The 15,738-nt window shown below is 39.1% G+C and overlaps 1 protein-coding gene across 1 annotated transcript in view; it reads left to right on the top strand.

Annotated features, from left to right (window-relative positions):
- The window catches only part of SNX9 (sorting nexin 9), a 154,701-nt gene extending 140,354 nt beyond the window's left edge, over positions 1 to 14,347 (top strand). The window contains exon 18 of the mRNA XM_075862664.1: positions 13,582 to 14,347. Coding sequence (XP_075718779.1) covers positions 13,582 to 13,629 — 48 coding nt within the window. The 3' untranslated portion in view covers positions 13,630 to 14,347. The remainder of the gene's footprint in view (positions 1 to 13,581) is intronic.
- Positions 14,348 to 15,738: the final 1,391 nt, after the last annotated feature.

The raw sequence follows: 15,738 nt of genomic DNA, 5'->3' as shown, positions 1-15,738 counted from the left end.
CCTTTATTATTAATAAAAAAATATAAACAAACAAACTATACATAATTGATATTGCCGCGTCCGTAACGGCCTGAACTACAAAATTATTTCGTTATTTATCCCGCACGGTGAACGGCGTAAAATAAAATAATAATAAACCGTACCACAATTACAATTGTTTGGTCACTTCACCTCCCAAAAAATTGAATAAAAAGAGATCAAAAAGTCGCATGTACCTAAAAATGGTACTGATCGAAACTACAGTTCGTTACGCAAAAAATAAGTCCTCGCATGGCTTTATTGATGGAAAAATAAAAAAGTTTTGGATCTTAGAATAAGGTAACACAAAAAGTGAATGATTTTTTACAAAACTTATTTTATTGTGCAAACGCCATAAGACATAAAAAAAAACTATAAACATATGGTATCGCCATAATCGTATCGCCCCGCAGAATAAAGTGAATGTCATTTATAGCGCACGGTCAACGCTGTAAAATAAAATAGAATAAAAAAACAATAGTAGAATTGCTGTTTTTTAGTCACCGCGCCACTTAAAAATAGAATAAAAACTGATCAAAAAGCCGCATGTACCCCAAGAAAACTACAATGAATTCCTCAAGGGGTCTAGTTTCCACGATGGGGTCACATTTGGGGGGTTTCCACTGTTTTGGCACCACAAGACCTCTTCAAACCGGACATGGTGCCTAATAAAAAAGAGGCCTCAAAATCCACTAGGTCCTCCTTTGCTTCGGAGGGCGGTGCTTCAGTCCATTACCGCACTAGGGCCACATGTGGGATATTTCTCAAAACTGCAGAATCAGGGCAATACGTTGCGTTTCTCTGATAAAACCTTTTGTGTTATAAAAAAAAATGGTATAAAGAGGATTTTCTGACAAAAAAAAAAATGTAAATTCACCTCTACTTTGCTCTAAATTCCTGTGAAACACCTAAAGGGTTCATAAACGTTCTATATGCTGTTGTGAATACTTTGAGGGGTCTAGTTTCTAAAATGGGGTGTTTGATAGGGGTTTCTAATATATGGGCCCCTCAAAGCAACTTCAGAACTCAACTGTAACCTAAAAAAATAAATAAATTAGGCAATACTTTGCTTCTTACATTATACTGATAATGAGCAGCGCCCACCCCGAGATGACCCCAGTTTTGACCGTTTGTATAAACGGAGACCCCTATTAGACCGTTTCAGTGCCCTGTTTTCCCAAGCATTCACCCCCGAGAAGTGTATTTCTATTGATGAGTCCTTGGTACATTTGAAAGGGAGGGTTTAATTCCGCGAGTACCTGCCGGGTAAGAGGGCAAGGTATGGCGTGAAGATGTATAAGCTGTGTGAGAGTGCATCAGGGTATACCTACAGGTTTAGGATATATGAAGGGAAGGACACCAGTATTCAGCCCCCAGAATGCCCCCCCCTCACTGGGAGTTAATGCAAAAATTGTGTGGGATCTGGTGCACCCACTGCTGGACCAGGGTTACCACCTCTACCTGGATAATTTTTACACCAGCGTCCCACTCTTCAACTGCCTCGCTTCCAGTCCTGCATGCGGCACTGCTAGAAGAAATCTGAGAGGCCTCCCTAAGATTCTGCAGGGTAAACACTATTGTGTGTCAAGTACAAGGATATACAAGAGATGTCCTTGTATTGACAACAATACATGGCCACACCAGTACCCATGTACCAGTACGAGGTACCAGTACAGAGACCCCCAAACCAGACTGCATCCTGGACTACAATAGGTACATAGGAGGGGGGGACTTGTCAGATCATGTCCTGAAGCCCTAAAGCGCCATGCGGTGTGGTATAAGAAGCTGCCCGTGCACATCATACAGATGGCATTGTACAATGCGTACGTGCTACGTCGATGTACAGGCCAGAGGGGAACTTTCCTGGAATTTCAAGAGGTGATTATCAAGAACCTAATCTTTAGGGACCAAGAAGGGGGGGGGGCACCCAGTACTTCTTGAAGCGGGGCCACACGCATCGTACCAGGGCAACACTTTCCAGGAGAAGTTCCCCAAACTGGCAAGAAGGGAAAAAGTCAAAAGAGGTGCAAAGTCTGCTATAAGAGGGGGATAAGGGAGGACACAATATATCAATGTGACACGTGTCCCGAAAAACTAAGGCTCTGTATGAAAGAGTGTTTTAAAATTTATCATACATCCCTTGGTTTATAATTTACCCCAATTTTACTTACCCTGATTCACTCTGCACAGCTTATCCCCCTTGGCTTTCCCCTCTGGGCCCTGCTGTGTGCCCAGGCAGCTGATAACAGCCACATGTAGGGTATTGCCGTACCCAGGAGAACCCACATTACAGTTTATGGGGTGTATGTCTCCGGTCAAAATGCTCACTACACCTCTAGATGAATGCCTGAAGGGTGTAGTTTTTAAAACGGGGTCACTTCTTGTGGGTTTCAACTGGTACCTCAGGGGCTTCTGCATACATGACTTCGCACCAGAAAATCCCCAGTAGGCCAAATGGTGGTCCTTTCCTTCTGAGCCCTCCCATGGGCCCAAACCGCCGTTTATCACCACAAATGGGGTATTGCCGCACTCAGAACAAATTACGCAACAGAATGGGGTATTTTGTTTCTTGTGAAAATAAGAAATTTCAGCCAAAACTACATATTATTGGAAAAAATTAATTTTGTTTTAATTCCCAGCCCAATTTAAATAAGTTCTGTGAAAAAACTATGGGGTCAAAATGGTCACATTATCCATAAATGAATTCCTTGAGGGGTGTAGTTTCCAAAATGAGGTCACTTCTGGTGGGTTTCCATTGCTTTGATACCTCTGGGGCTCTGCAAATGCGACATGGCACCCGAAAACCAAACCTGCAAAATCTGCACTCCAAAGAACACATAGCGCTCCTTTCCTTCTGAGCCCTCCCATGGGCCCAAACGGCAGTTTATCGCCACAAATGGGGTATTGCTGCACTCAGGAGAAATTGGGCAACAAAATGGGGTATTTTGTTCCCTGTGAAAATAGAAATTTTGCTAAAAAATGACATCTTATTGGAAAAAAATGAATTTTTTTTCATTTCACAGCCCAATTCAAATAGGTGCTGTGAAAAAACTGTGCGGTCAAAATGGTAACAACAACCATAAATTAATTCCTTGAGGGGTGTAGTTTCCAAAATGGGGTCACTATTGGGGGATTCCTACTGTTTTGGCACCTCAACACCTCTTCAAACCTGGCATGCTGCCTAAAATATATTCTAATAAAAAAGAGGACTCAAAATGCACTAGGTGCTTCTTTGCTTATAGGGCTTGTGTTTTAGTCCACGAGCGCAGTAGGGCCACATGTGGGACATTTCTAAAAACTGCAGAATCTGGACAATACATATTTAGTAGTGTTTCTCTGGTAAAACCTTCTGTTACAGAAAACAAATTGAATAAAATTGAAATTCAGCAAGAAAAATGAAATTTGCAAATTTCACCTCCACTTTGCTTTAATTCCTGTGAAATGCCTGAAGGGTTAAAAAACTTTCTAAATGCTGTTTTGAATACTTTGAGGGGTCTAGTTTTTAAAATGGGGTGTTTTATCAGGGTTTCTAATACATAGGCCCCTCAAAGCCACTTCAGAACTGAAGAGTACCTTAAAAAAAAGGCTTTTGACATTTTCTTAAAAATATGAGAAATTGCTGTTTATGTTCTAAGCCTTGTAACGTCCAAGAAAAATAAAAGAATGTTCAAAAAACGATGCCAATCTAAAGTAGACATATGGGAAATGTGAACTAGTAACTATTTTGGGTGGTATAACCGTCTGTTTTACAAGCAGATGCATTTACATTCTGAAAAATGCTATCTTTTCAACATTTTCTCTACATTTTGCAATTTTTCACCAATAAACACTGAATATATCGACCAAATTTTGCCACGAACATGACGCCCAATGTGTCACGAGAAAACAGTCTCAGAATCGCTTGGATAGGTTTAAGAATTCCGACGTTATTACCACATAAAGTGAAATATGTCAGATTTGAAAAATGGGCTCTGAGTCTTAAGGCCAAAACTAGGCTGCGTCCTTAAAAGAAAGGCTAAGTGCTCAATCAGACGAGCGTAATACTCATCCGTGTGCTGTGCGTTGAAATAACGCACATCACACGGACCAATTAATTTCAATGGGGCTATTCAGACATGCGTCTGTCCGTTGCGTGAAACTCACTGCACGTCCTATATTGGTGCATTTTTGCGCACCTAGTCGCTCATAGAAGTGTACGGGAGCGTGAAAACCACGGGCAGCACACAGGCAACATCCGTCTGCTGTCCGTGTTTCATGCATCGGTTACATAATAAAGCAGAGAAATAAATAAAAAATAAAAAATAAGTGCTTGCACGGACGTGAAAAACGCATGCCACACGCAAAGCACACTGATGCCAATACGCAACGCACACGGACATAAAATGTAGGGAAAATTCAGTTTTTTTTACACGCACAAATCGGACATGCTTATCTGAATGTAGCCTAAGAGTGGACACCTCTGTTTTTATAGTATAAGGGTATGTTCACGCGCTTAGCAAAATACGTCTGGAAATCGTATTTACGGCCGTTATTCGAGCTGTTTTTCAATGGAGTCAATGAAAAATGCCTCCAAAAACGTCCCAAGAAGTGACATGCACTTCTTTTTCGCAGGCGTTTTTTACGTGCCGTAATTTGACAGCTACGCGTAAAATGAAGCTTCGTGGGAACAGAACACCGTAAATCCCTTTGCAAGCAATGGGCAGATGTTTGGAGGCGTAATAGTGCCGTTTTTTCAGGCGTAATTCGAGGTGTAAACAACCCTAATTACGTCTGAAAGCACTGCGTGTGAACATAAGGGATAAATTCTTAATTCTATACTGTGCTCTTGAGAGAATCTGGTTAAAATAAAGTCTGACATTACGGTCTTTAGGTGCCAGCTGGCTCACTTTATCTACACTAATGTGCAAAGGTTTAGGATCGCTAAGAAATATGTTTATTTTTTAAGGAATTTTATATATTTTTTTTCTCATCAATTGATCAGAAATTGTAGTTAACCCTTTTAGGACAGGCCTTCAGGACCAGCCCTGTTTTTTTCAAATCTGACATTTAATTGTATGTGTTAATAACTCTGGAATGCTTTTACCTATCCAAGCGATTCTGAGATTGTTTTCTTGTGACATATTGTACTTTGTTAGTTGAAAAATTTGGTCAATAAATTCATTGCTTATTTGTGAAAAACACCAAAAAATTTGCAAAAATTATGATACCTATAATTTTTAATGTATCTGCTTGTAAAACCGGTAGTAATACTACACAAAATAGTTACGATTTTACATATTCCATATGTCTGCTTTGTTTGCATAGTTTTTTGAACATTTCTTTTATTTTTCCCCGTGTTCCAAGAGCCATAAAGTTTGTTTCTTTTTCTGTCAGTAGGGTGGTGTGAGGGCTTATTTTTTGCGGGAGTTGTTGTAGTTTCTAGTGACTACATTTAAAGTACCATTTAATGTACTGGGAAACTGAAAATAAAATGATTTGCAGGCTGAAATCGGAAACTGCTGCTATTCCTCCATTGTTTTTTGGGTTTCGTTTTTATGGCTTTCATGTGCGGTAAAAATTACAGCTTTAATTTTTTTCTGAGACTTAATACGATTAATCCCTTCACAAAAATGGGCGTAACTGTATGTCCTTTTTAGCGGTGCGTTCCCGCAAATGGGCGTACAGTAACGCCCTGAGGATGAAGTGGGCACAGGAGCTGTGCGCGCTTCATCTTCAACAGGTGTCGGCTGTAATATACAGCTGACATCCCGCTGCAACGGCGGCGATCACAGTTCTCTCCGATCGCCACAGTTTAACCCCTTAAATGCCGCTTTCAATAGCGACAGCGGCATTTAAATGGTTGACAGAGAGGTAGGGCTCTCTCTATGTACCCCGTTGGCCACCCGCAAAATTTTAGCGGGGTGCTGTTTGTTGCAATGGCAATAGTATGTGTAAAATAAAAAATAAAAAAAAGGTTTTAGATAAATAAATAACAGTTTTATGTAATAAAAACAATAATCTCCGTTTCCCTGATCAAGTCCTTTATAATTACAAAAAAATGAAAAAAAATTGCAGCGTTCGTATCGGCCTGACCTAGAAAAACATCATATTATTTATCCCGTATGATGAACACTGTAAAGAAATAAAATAAAAAACAATGGCAGAATTTCACGTTGTTTCCAAAAATTTTTAATAAAAAGTGATGAAAAAGTCACACGTACCCCAACATGGTACCAATAAAAACGACAGTTTGTCTCCCAAAAAACAAGCCCTCACACATCTCCGTCGACAAAAAAAAAAAAGTTATGTCTCTCAGGATATAGTGACACTAAAACATTATTTTATTTAGAAAAGTGTTTTTACTGTGTAAAAGTAGTAAAACATATAAAAACAAAATTAATTTGGTATTACCATAATCTTATCGAACCGCAGAATAAAGTAAACATGTTGTTTATACTACACAGAGAACGCGATTACAAATTTATAAGAAACAGTGAAAGAATTTCAGTTTTTTGGTCTCCTCATCTCCCAAAAAATTTAATAAAAACCCATCAAATTATCACATGTACCCCAAAACTATACTAATAAAAGCTACAGCTCATCCCATGAAAATCAAGCACTCGCACAGCTCGTCAACAGAAAAATAAAAAGTTATGACTCTTGGAACGTAATAATGCAAAACGACGGCCCAGACTAATTTATATGTGCAACATTTCTTTACCTAAAACCCCACGTCCTCATTTGCTAGCCCACCCCCCCTGGTAGACGTTGTAAATGCAGGGGAAACTATGACATTTTGGGGTCTGTGTTGCATATGGGGCTAGTGAAGAAGTCAAAGACTAGGCAGTGCTGGAGTGCGGATATTTTATGCAATACCACGGACACCCTTTAGAAGTGCGACTCCTGCACCCAAAAATCTGGCCTGCGGGATTGGTTCAAAGCGTACGTCACTATCCATGGATAATTAATTTTATTATTCATTTACCCCATTGTTACATCATCCTATTATGACCTGATGCACTCCGCCCAGCTTACATATACCCTGATGTACTCCGCACAGCTTACATATGCCCCCACATTATAAACTGAAACACCAGTAAAACACTAAACAAAACTACTACCAAGCAAAATCTGTTCTCCAAAAGCCAAATGACACTCCTTCTGGGCCTGGTCGTGTGCCCAAACAACAGTTTATGATCACATATGGGGTATTACTCTGGAGAACCGTTTAACATTTTATTGGGTGTGTGTCTCCAGTGGTACAAGCTGGGCACAACACACTGGGCACTGAAATAGCATATCTGTGGAAAATGGCAATTTTCAATCTGCAACATCTACTGTGCACTAATTTCTGCAAAACCTTTGGGGTCAAAATGCTCACTACACATCTAGATGAATTCCTTGTGGGGTGTAGTTTCCTAAATGGAGTCACTTCTCTGTGGTTTTCACTGTACTAGTACCTCAGCGCAATGCAACATGGCGCCAAAAACCAATTTTGTAAAATCTCCACTTCAAAAACGAAATTGCGCTTTTTCCCTTTAGACCCTTGACGTGTGTCTAAATAGAAGTTTACAACCACATATGGGGTATTTCCCTACTCAGAAGAAATTGTGTAACACATTTTGGTGTGTCTTTTCTCCTGTATTCCTTGTGGAAATGAAAAATGATGAGCTAAATCGACGTGTTATTGGTAAAAAATATTTTTCCACTTTCACGGCCCAATGCTAATAAAATCTATAAAACACCTGAGGGATCAAAATGCTCACTACACCTCTAATTTAATTCTTTGAGGGGTATAGTCTCCAAAATGGGATCACACCTGGGGAATTTCTACCGTACTGGTACTTCAGGGGCTCTGCAAATGCGACATGGCCCCCAGAAACCAATTCAGCAAAATCTGAGCTGCAAAATCCAAATGGTGCTCCTGCACTTCTGAGCCCTGCCGTGAGTCCAAACAGCAGATTGTTACCACATATGGGGTATTGCTTTAATCTGGAGAAATTGCTTTACAAATGTTGAGGTGCTTTTTTTCCTTTATTCCTTATAAAAATTAGAAAATTCTATGTGTTTCCAGAAAAAAAGTAGATTTTCATCTTCACAGACTAATTCCAATAAATTAAGCAAAAAAAAACTGTGGGGTCAAAATGCTAACTATACCACTCGAAAACGTCCTTGAGGGGTATAGTTTCCAAAATGGTGTCACTTTTGGGGGGGTTTCCACTGTTTAGGTTCCTCCAGTGCGTTGCAAATGCGACACAGCACCGAAAACCATTCCAGTAAAATCAGTGCTCCAAAATCCAAATTGCGTTACTTCCATTCTGAGCACTGCCGTGGGTCCAAACAGCAGTTTATTACCACATAGGGGGTATTTCCATAATCGGGAGAAATTGCTGTACAAATGTTGGGTTGCTTTTTCTCCTTTATTCCTTGCAAAAATTTGAAAATTCTAAGTTTTTACAGAAAAAAAGGTTTTCATTTTCACAGCCTAATTTAAATACATTTAGCAAGAATCCTGTGGGGGTCAAAAGACTAACTATACCCCTAGATAAATTCCCTGAGGGGTGTAGTTTAAAAAATGGGTTCACTTTAGGGGGTTTCTACTGTTTTGGCACCACAAGACCTCTTCAAACCTGACATGGTCCATAAAATATATTCTAATAAAAAGGAGGCCCCAAAATCTACTAGGTGCTCCTTTGCTTCTGAGGCCTTTGTTTCAGTCCAGTAGCACACTAGGGCCACATGTGGGATATTTCTAAAAACTTCAAAATCTGGGCAATAAATATTGAGATGCATTTCTCGGGTAAAACCTTCTGTGTTACAGAAAAAAAGGTAATTCAAATGAATTTTGGCAAAAAATAAATTTCAATTTCACCTCTACTTTCCTTCAATTCCTAAAGGCCTAAAGGGATAAAACACTTTCTGAATGCTGTTTTGAATACTTTGAGGGGTGTGGTTTTCAAAATGGGGTGTTCTATCATGGTTTCTAATATATAGGGCCCTCAAAACCACTCCAGAACTGAACTCGTCCCTGAAAATATAGCCTTTTGAAATTTTCTTCAAAATATTAGAAATTGCTGCTAAGCCTTGTAACGTCCTAGAAAAATAAAAGAATGTTCATAAAACGATGCAAACATAAAGTAGATATATGGGATATGTTAATTAGTATCTATTTTGTGTGATATTACTATCTGTTTTACAAGCAGATACATAAAAAATTAGAAAAATCATAATTTCTTCAAATTTTCTCAGTTTTGGTGTTTTTCACAAATAAGAAATGCATTGATCGACCACATTTTTTCACTAACATAAATTACAATATGTCACGAGAAAACAATCTCATAATCGCTTGGATAGGTAAAAGCATTCCGAAGTTGTTACCACATAAATTGACACGTCAGATTCGAAAAAATGGGTTTGGTCCTGAAGGGGTTAAGGTGATACCAAATTTATACAGTTTTTGTTTTTTATATTTATTTATATATATATATATATATATATATATATATATATATATATATAAATCTTGCAGCACTCCAAAAGTGTGAAAAATAAGTGGTTTATTCAGCCAACAAACAGCTGTTTGTTGGCTGAATAAACCACTTATTTTTCACACTTTTGGAGTGCTGCAAGATTTCTATTTTTATATACTGCCTTGTCCTTGGATCTGGACGACTTGCTTGGCACCTACACATTTGTTTCTAGTGAGTGCTGCTGCTTTCTATTAGTATATATATATATAATATATATATATAAAATTTTACTACTTTTACAAAGTAAAAACTATTTGTTAAAAAACAAAACTTCTTGTTTCACCACATTCCAAGATAACTTCGTTTTTTTGGTCGATTGAGCGGTGTGAGGGCTTATTTTTTGCGGGACGAGCTGTAGTTTTTACTGGTACCATTTTTTGGTACATAGAACATTTTGATCAGTTTTTATAAAAAAAATTTGAAACCCTAAGATGACCAAAAAACTGCGATTCTGGCATTTTAAATTCTTTATTTTTTACGGCGTTCACTGTGCGAGTTAAATAATGGAATATTGTAATAGTTTGGACTTTTACGGATTCAGCAATACCAATTTTTGTTTACTTTTTTTATTTTTGACATTACTTTAGAGGAAAAAACGGAAAGGGTTTTTTTTTTGGACTTTAACTATATTAAATATTTTTTTCACTAATAATAACTTTATGTACCTTTTTTTTACACATTACTACAATGACAGACTTATTATAGGAAAAAAAAGCATTTTTTTATTTGGTAACATAACTTATTTTTACACTTTTTTATAAAAACATTTTTATTACCTTTTTTTTCACTTGAAGACCTGCAGCACTGATAGCTGCGATAATACACTACAATACCTAGGTGACGCTAAATAACACTGACAATAAGCCTGTGAGGACCATCCTCTTGCTGGTCCTCATAGGCTTCCGTGCACGGCAGACCCGGAGGCCATTGCTATGGCAACCAACGGCAGCACCCTTAATCGGTCCCCGGGAAAGTTTGTTGTAGCAAAAAACTTTCCAGTTTGTTACTGCAACAAACTGTCCCTGCGATCGCATGATCGGGACCTGAACCAATCATGTCCCGATCATGTCTCTGGGACCAGAGGCCGGTGTTAACAGAGCGATCTGGGTGTCAGTGCTACTCTGAGACACCCAATCGCGCTGTCAACACTCACCGTGAATTTACGTCGGCGCTGCCCAGAGCCCAGTAAGTGCCGACGTGAATTTAGTGAGCGGTCGGGAAGCGGTTAATTGTGTGGGGATAACTGAGGAGCTGTGATTTGTTTTTGACTGTGTTCTTTCTCCTCCGAACTCACACTGACAGGAGGCAAGGAGAGAGGGAAAGTTATAAACATTAAGTGCCAGGAAAGTTTGTTACTTCAACAAACTTACCCTGTGGTCGCTATGATTGGCTATCATAGCGATTACATGATTGGGACCTCAACCAATCAGGCCCTGATGAGAGCACCCGGACCAGAGGCTGATAGCAACAGCCCGTTCCGGGTGCTAAACACACTCTTGGGGGACCCGATCGCCAACATAAGGAGGTACATAAATTAACGTTGGTGCTGCACAAAGCCCAGCAAGCGCCGACTTTAATTTACCGTCGGCGGTCGGGAAGCGGTTAAAATAAGACATTGTCAAATGATTATTTTCTATTCGTCCCACTTTAGATTCAGCAGAGAATTTTAAATTTCCAGATGCTTGGCATTCTAGAAATTTCAAACCTGCTCCTAAGGGTGTGACTGGTTTGTAGAGCATTTTTCCCATAATGATTGTGAAGATCATCCCACAAGTGCTCAATAGCGTTAAGATCTAGCAACTGTGCTAGCTTAGAAGTATGCACCAATCAAGCACTAACCACAAGGGATGGGATGGCAATATATAATAATCTTTGGAAGCCTTCCTGGTCCATAATTAATAGCACGTTCCTAGTGTCAGGGTTCCTTTCCCTGTTATTCCACACCAAATAACCACCTCTGTAAATTTGAAACTGAGTGCATGCATAGAAGAAATACACCAGACAGAGTAGTGTTGGTACAGATCCTCTCTCAGTGGAGTAGGAAGTGCAACTGCTTTATTACACAAGAATTACAAGTTTCCTCCCTAGAAATGTGGGACGTGCTTAAGCCCTATTGGTTCTATTCAGTTGTGACGTTCATCTGCACACTCCTCTTGCATTCCAGGGCGGTGTCTCCATGGGCATTGTCTCTGATGCAGGCTCCATCTTGTTGCATAGATTCAGGTTCTTTGTGAAATATACTTATATATATATAGCTTAGGGTAATAATGTTTTTGCACGCAATATACATGCTAATGATCCCTGACACTAGTGCTCAGATGTTTTCCTAACGCTTGAGAGGCTATAATGGAGAGTGCTGGGCACATGCCTGTCCGAGTTTGCCTTACTTTTTTTTGGAACCAGGTACAATGGGGGACTTTCTCCCAATACACACGAAAGACTAGCAGTCACTAAAAATACCAAAATGATAAACGAATTAACTTTCAGTAAAAACCATTTAAAGGGCTATAAATGACGACTGTATAAGAAACAACCTATTACATGACACTGATGCAGGAAAAATAATATTATAATATCTGTAAGCTTGTATGCACCACCTTTGGGGTATTTTCACACTTTGCTTAAAAAATGTCTGAAAATCAAGAGCTGTGTTCCCTTGAAAACAGCTCCGTATTTTCAGACGGTTTTTGCTGCTTTCTTTCCGGACGTTTTTGGAGCGGTTTTTCTATAGTCCATGAAAAACGGCCCAAAAAAACGGCTCAAGAAGTGACATGCACTTCTTTTCCGTGGGCGTTTTTTTACATGGCCGTTTTTCTAAACGGCCGTGTAAAAAAGCGCCCCCATCGGAACGGAACGCCGTATTTCCCATTGAAATCAATGGGCAGATGTTTGGAGGCGTTCTGCTTGCGATTTTTCAGCTGTTTTTCATTTAATCACTGTACCATTAAATATATTTAAAAACAAAGTTTGGAAAAGTGAAGTCTTTTAAAACAAAGGGATATCTTTGTTAGTATGAACTTTTTTCCACACTAGAGAATTTTATATAATATGGAGAGATCAAAGTGAGAAAATACTATGCTATAGACAAAAAAGCCACAAAATGTAAAAACATACATAAGATTTAAAGAGGCTCTGTCACCACATTATAAGTGCCCTATTTCCTACATAAGGAGATGGGCGCTATAATGTAGGTGACCGTAATGCTTTTTATTTAAAAAAAACTATATTTTTACCACTTTATTAGTGATTTTGGTTTATGCTAATCAATTTCTTAATGTCCAAGTGGGCGTGTTTTTACTTTCGACCAAGTGGGCGTTGTACAGGGGAGTGTATGACGCTGACCAATCAGCGTCATGCACTCCTCTCCATTCATTTACACAGCAGCATTGCGTTCTTAGTACAACACGATGTGCAGCCACATACACAGACATTAACGTTAATCAAGTGTCCAGATAATGAATATACATGACCTCCAGCCTGGACGTCATGTGTATTCAGAATCCTGACACTTCTGAATCTTTTCTGTGAGATTTCCAGCAAGGGAAACGAAATCTCGTTTACCTCGTAATCTCGTGAGATTACGCGTGGCCTGCTGGAATCTCACAGAAAAGATTCAGAAGTGTCAGGATTCTGAATACACATGACGTCCAGGCTGGAGGTCATGTATATTCATTATCAGGACACTTGATTAATGTTAATGTCTGTGTATGTGGCTGCACATCGTTTACTAGTAAGAACGCGATGCTGCTGTGTAAATGAATGGAGAGGAGTGTATGACGCTGACTGGTCACTGATTGGTCAGCGTCATACACTCTGTACAACGCCCACTTGGTCGAAAGTAAAAGCACGCCCACTTGGGCATTAAGAAACTCATTAGCATAAAGCTAAAAATCGCTAATAAAGTGGTATAAAATATAGTTTTTCTAAATAAAAAGCACTACTGTCCTCTACATTACAGTGCCCATCTGCTTATATAGGAGATAGGGCACTTATAATGTGGTGACAGAGCCTCTTTAAGCACTGTTAATACATTTATTTCCTCTCTGTTTTACAGATTGCTGAGAAGCTAAAACAAGCGCTTGGCCGTTTTCCTGTCATGTAAATAATGAGACACCCAGATTTAAAGGATAATTGGAAGTGCCTTTCTATGTATTAATGGTGAACATTGCAAGCCCTTTGTACGCTGCCCTCAGAAGGATGAACTTGCAAGTTGCTTTGCAAATACAGAAGATGAGTGTACATTCGCTGAGATGGTCAAGTTGAAGTCAGTTATATTTTTCAGAAAGAAGCTTCTCCCAGTGCACTTAAATATCATAGTTTTATTAAATGCATGTCCAGGTTTAGTCAATATCAGAATATCGTACATAACATCATGGCTTTCTGCTTCTCAGCCTGGTCCCAGCAAGACGACAATAGAGGTGCTATAAAAACAATCTGAGGAATCGACACCAGAAAGATCCTCAGGTCCATTTCGTACCTTCTTGCCAATGACTATCACAGCTGCCTATTTGATTGGACCCTTAATTTCCTTTCTGAACTATCTCAAATTCAAGAAATTGTAATGCGTTATATTCGCTAACACTAAGTGCGATTGAAAAAGAAAAATTTCTATAGGCACAGCAAATAATAATTTCTAGTTGTGCTCTATTCATTGTGCAATTTACATGTGATACACACCATTGTCTTTGCCCAGCCTTGTTACAACTGCATATTTCCTCATGTTTAATTAAACTTGGTTGTGCAACTCAGGTAAAAAAAAAATTAAGAAAGGAAAAAAAAAAATGTTTCTTTTTTTATTAATAAACAAGGGAAACTGATATTTCATGTATGAATGATAACATTTATTTTGTTTACTTATATAAAATGAGCTTTTAACACCCCAGTAATTGAGCAGGGTATACAACAATCACATACAGGTCCTTCTCAATGAATTGGAATATCATCAAAAAGTTTATTTCAGTAATTCAAAAACTCCTATATTATATAGATTCATTACACACAGTGATCTATTTCTAGCATTTTTTTTTTATGTTAATGTTGAAGATTAAGACTAACCGTTATTGAAAACCCAAAATTTTGGCTCTCAGAAAATTTGAATATTGGGTAAAAGTTCAAGATTGCAGACTCATGGAATCACACTCTAATCAGCTAATCGCCACAAGAGCCACCACCACACAGATGGAGCCACGACATGGGTTACAACGCATTCCTTGTGTCAAGCCACTCATGACCCAGGGACAAAGTCACAAGCGTCTTTCCTTGGCTAAGTGGAAAAAGGACTGGTCTGTTGCTCAGTAGTCCAAAGTCCTGTTTTCAGATGAAAGTAAATTTTGTATTTCATTTGGAAATCAAGGTCCCAGAGTCTGGAGGAAGAGTGGAGAGGCATCAATCCAAGTTGCTTGCGGTCCAGTCTGAAGTTTCCACGGTCAGTGATGGTTTGGGGAGACATGTCATCTGCTGGTGTTGTCTGAGAAAAGAAAAAAGTACACAGCGCCACATGGTGCAAGATGAACCTTGATAGGTAGGGTAATGGATAGCAAGGGTAAGTTGTTGCACTCACCGTAAGAGCTTGTACTGGCAGGTACAGCTTAGGGATGTAAGCAGTGTTGTGACAAGGTTGCAGCTTTTAGTATCCAGGTACCGGCAACAATGGTATTGCGCCGCAAGTGAATAGCAGTAAAAAAGATTATATATGTTTTCAAAAAAACATATATGTTAAAACTGATATATAAATCTACTAATCTAATTGTGTAGCGCTTTCTCAAATATCCAGGTTTAACATATGTTTTTTTGAAAACATATATAACCTTTTTTACTGCTATCCTCTGGTGTTGGTCCACTGTGTTATATCAAGTCCAGAGTCAACGCAGCCGTCTACCAGTAAATTTTACAGCACTTCATGCTTCTCTCTGCTGACCAGCTTTATGGAGATGCTGATATAATTTTCCAGCAGGACTTGGTGCCTGCCCACACTGCCAAAGTACCAATGCCTGGTTTAATAACCACAGTATCACTGTGTTTGATTGGCCAGCAAACTCGCCTGACCTAAACCCCATAGAGAATCTATGGGGTATTGTCAAGAGAAAGATGAGACACCAGACCCAATGATAAAGACGAGCTGAAGGCCGCTATCAAAGCAACCTGGGCTTCCATAACACCTCAGCAGTGCCTCAGGCTGATTGCCTTCATGCCACGCCGCATTAAAGGGGTT

This window comes from Rhinoderma darwinii, chromosome 4 (assembly GCF_050947455.1).
Source record: "Rhinoderma darwinii isolate aRhiDar2 chromosome 4, aRhiDar2.hap1, whole genome shotgun sequence".
Lineage (NCBI taxonomy): Eukaryota > Metazoa > Chordata > Amphibia > Anura > Rhinodermatidae > Rhinoderma > Rhinoderma darwinii.
This window is presented reverse-complemented; position numbering and strand designations above follow the sequence as displayed.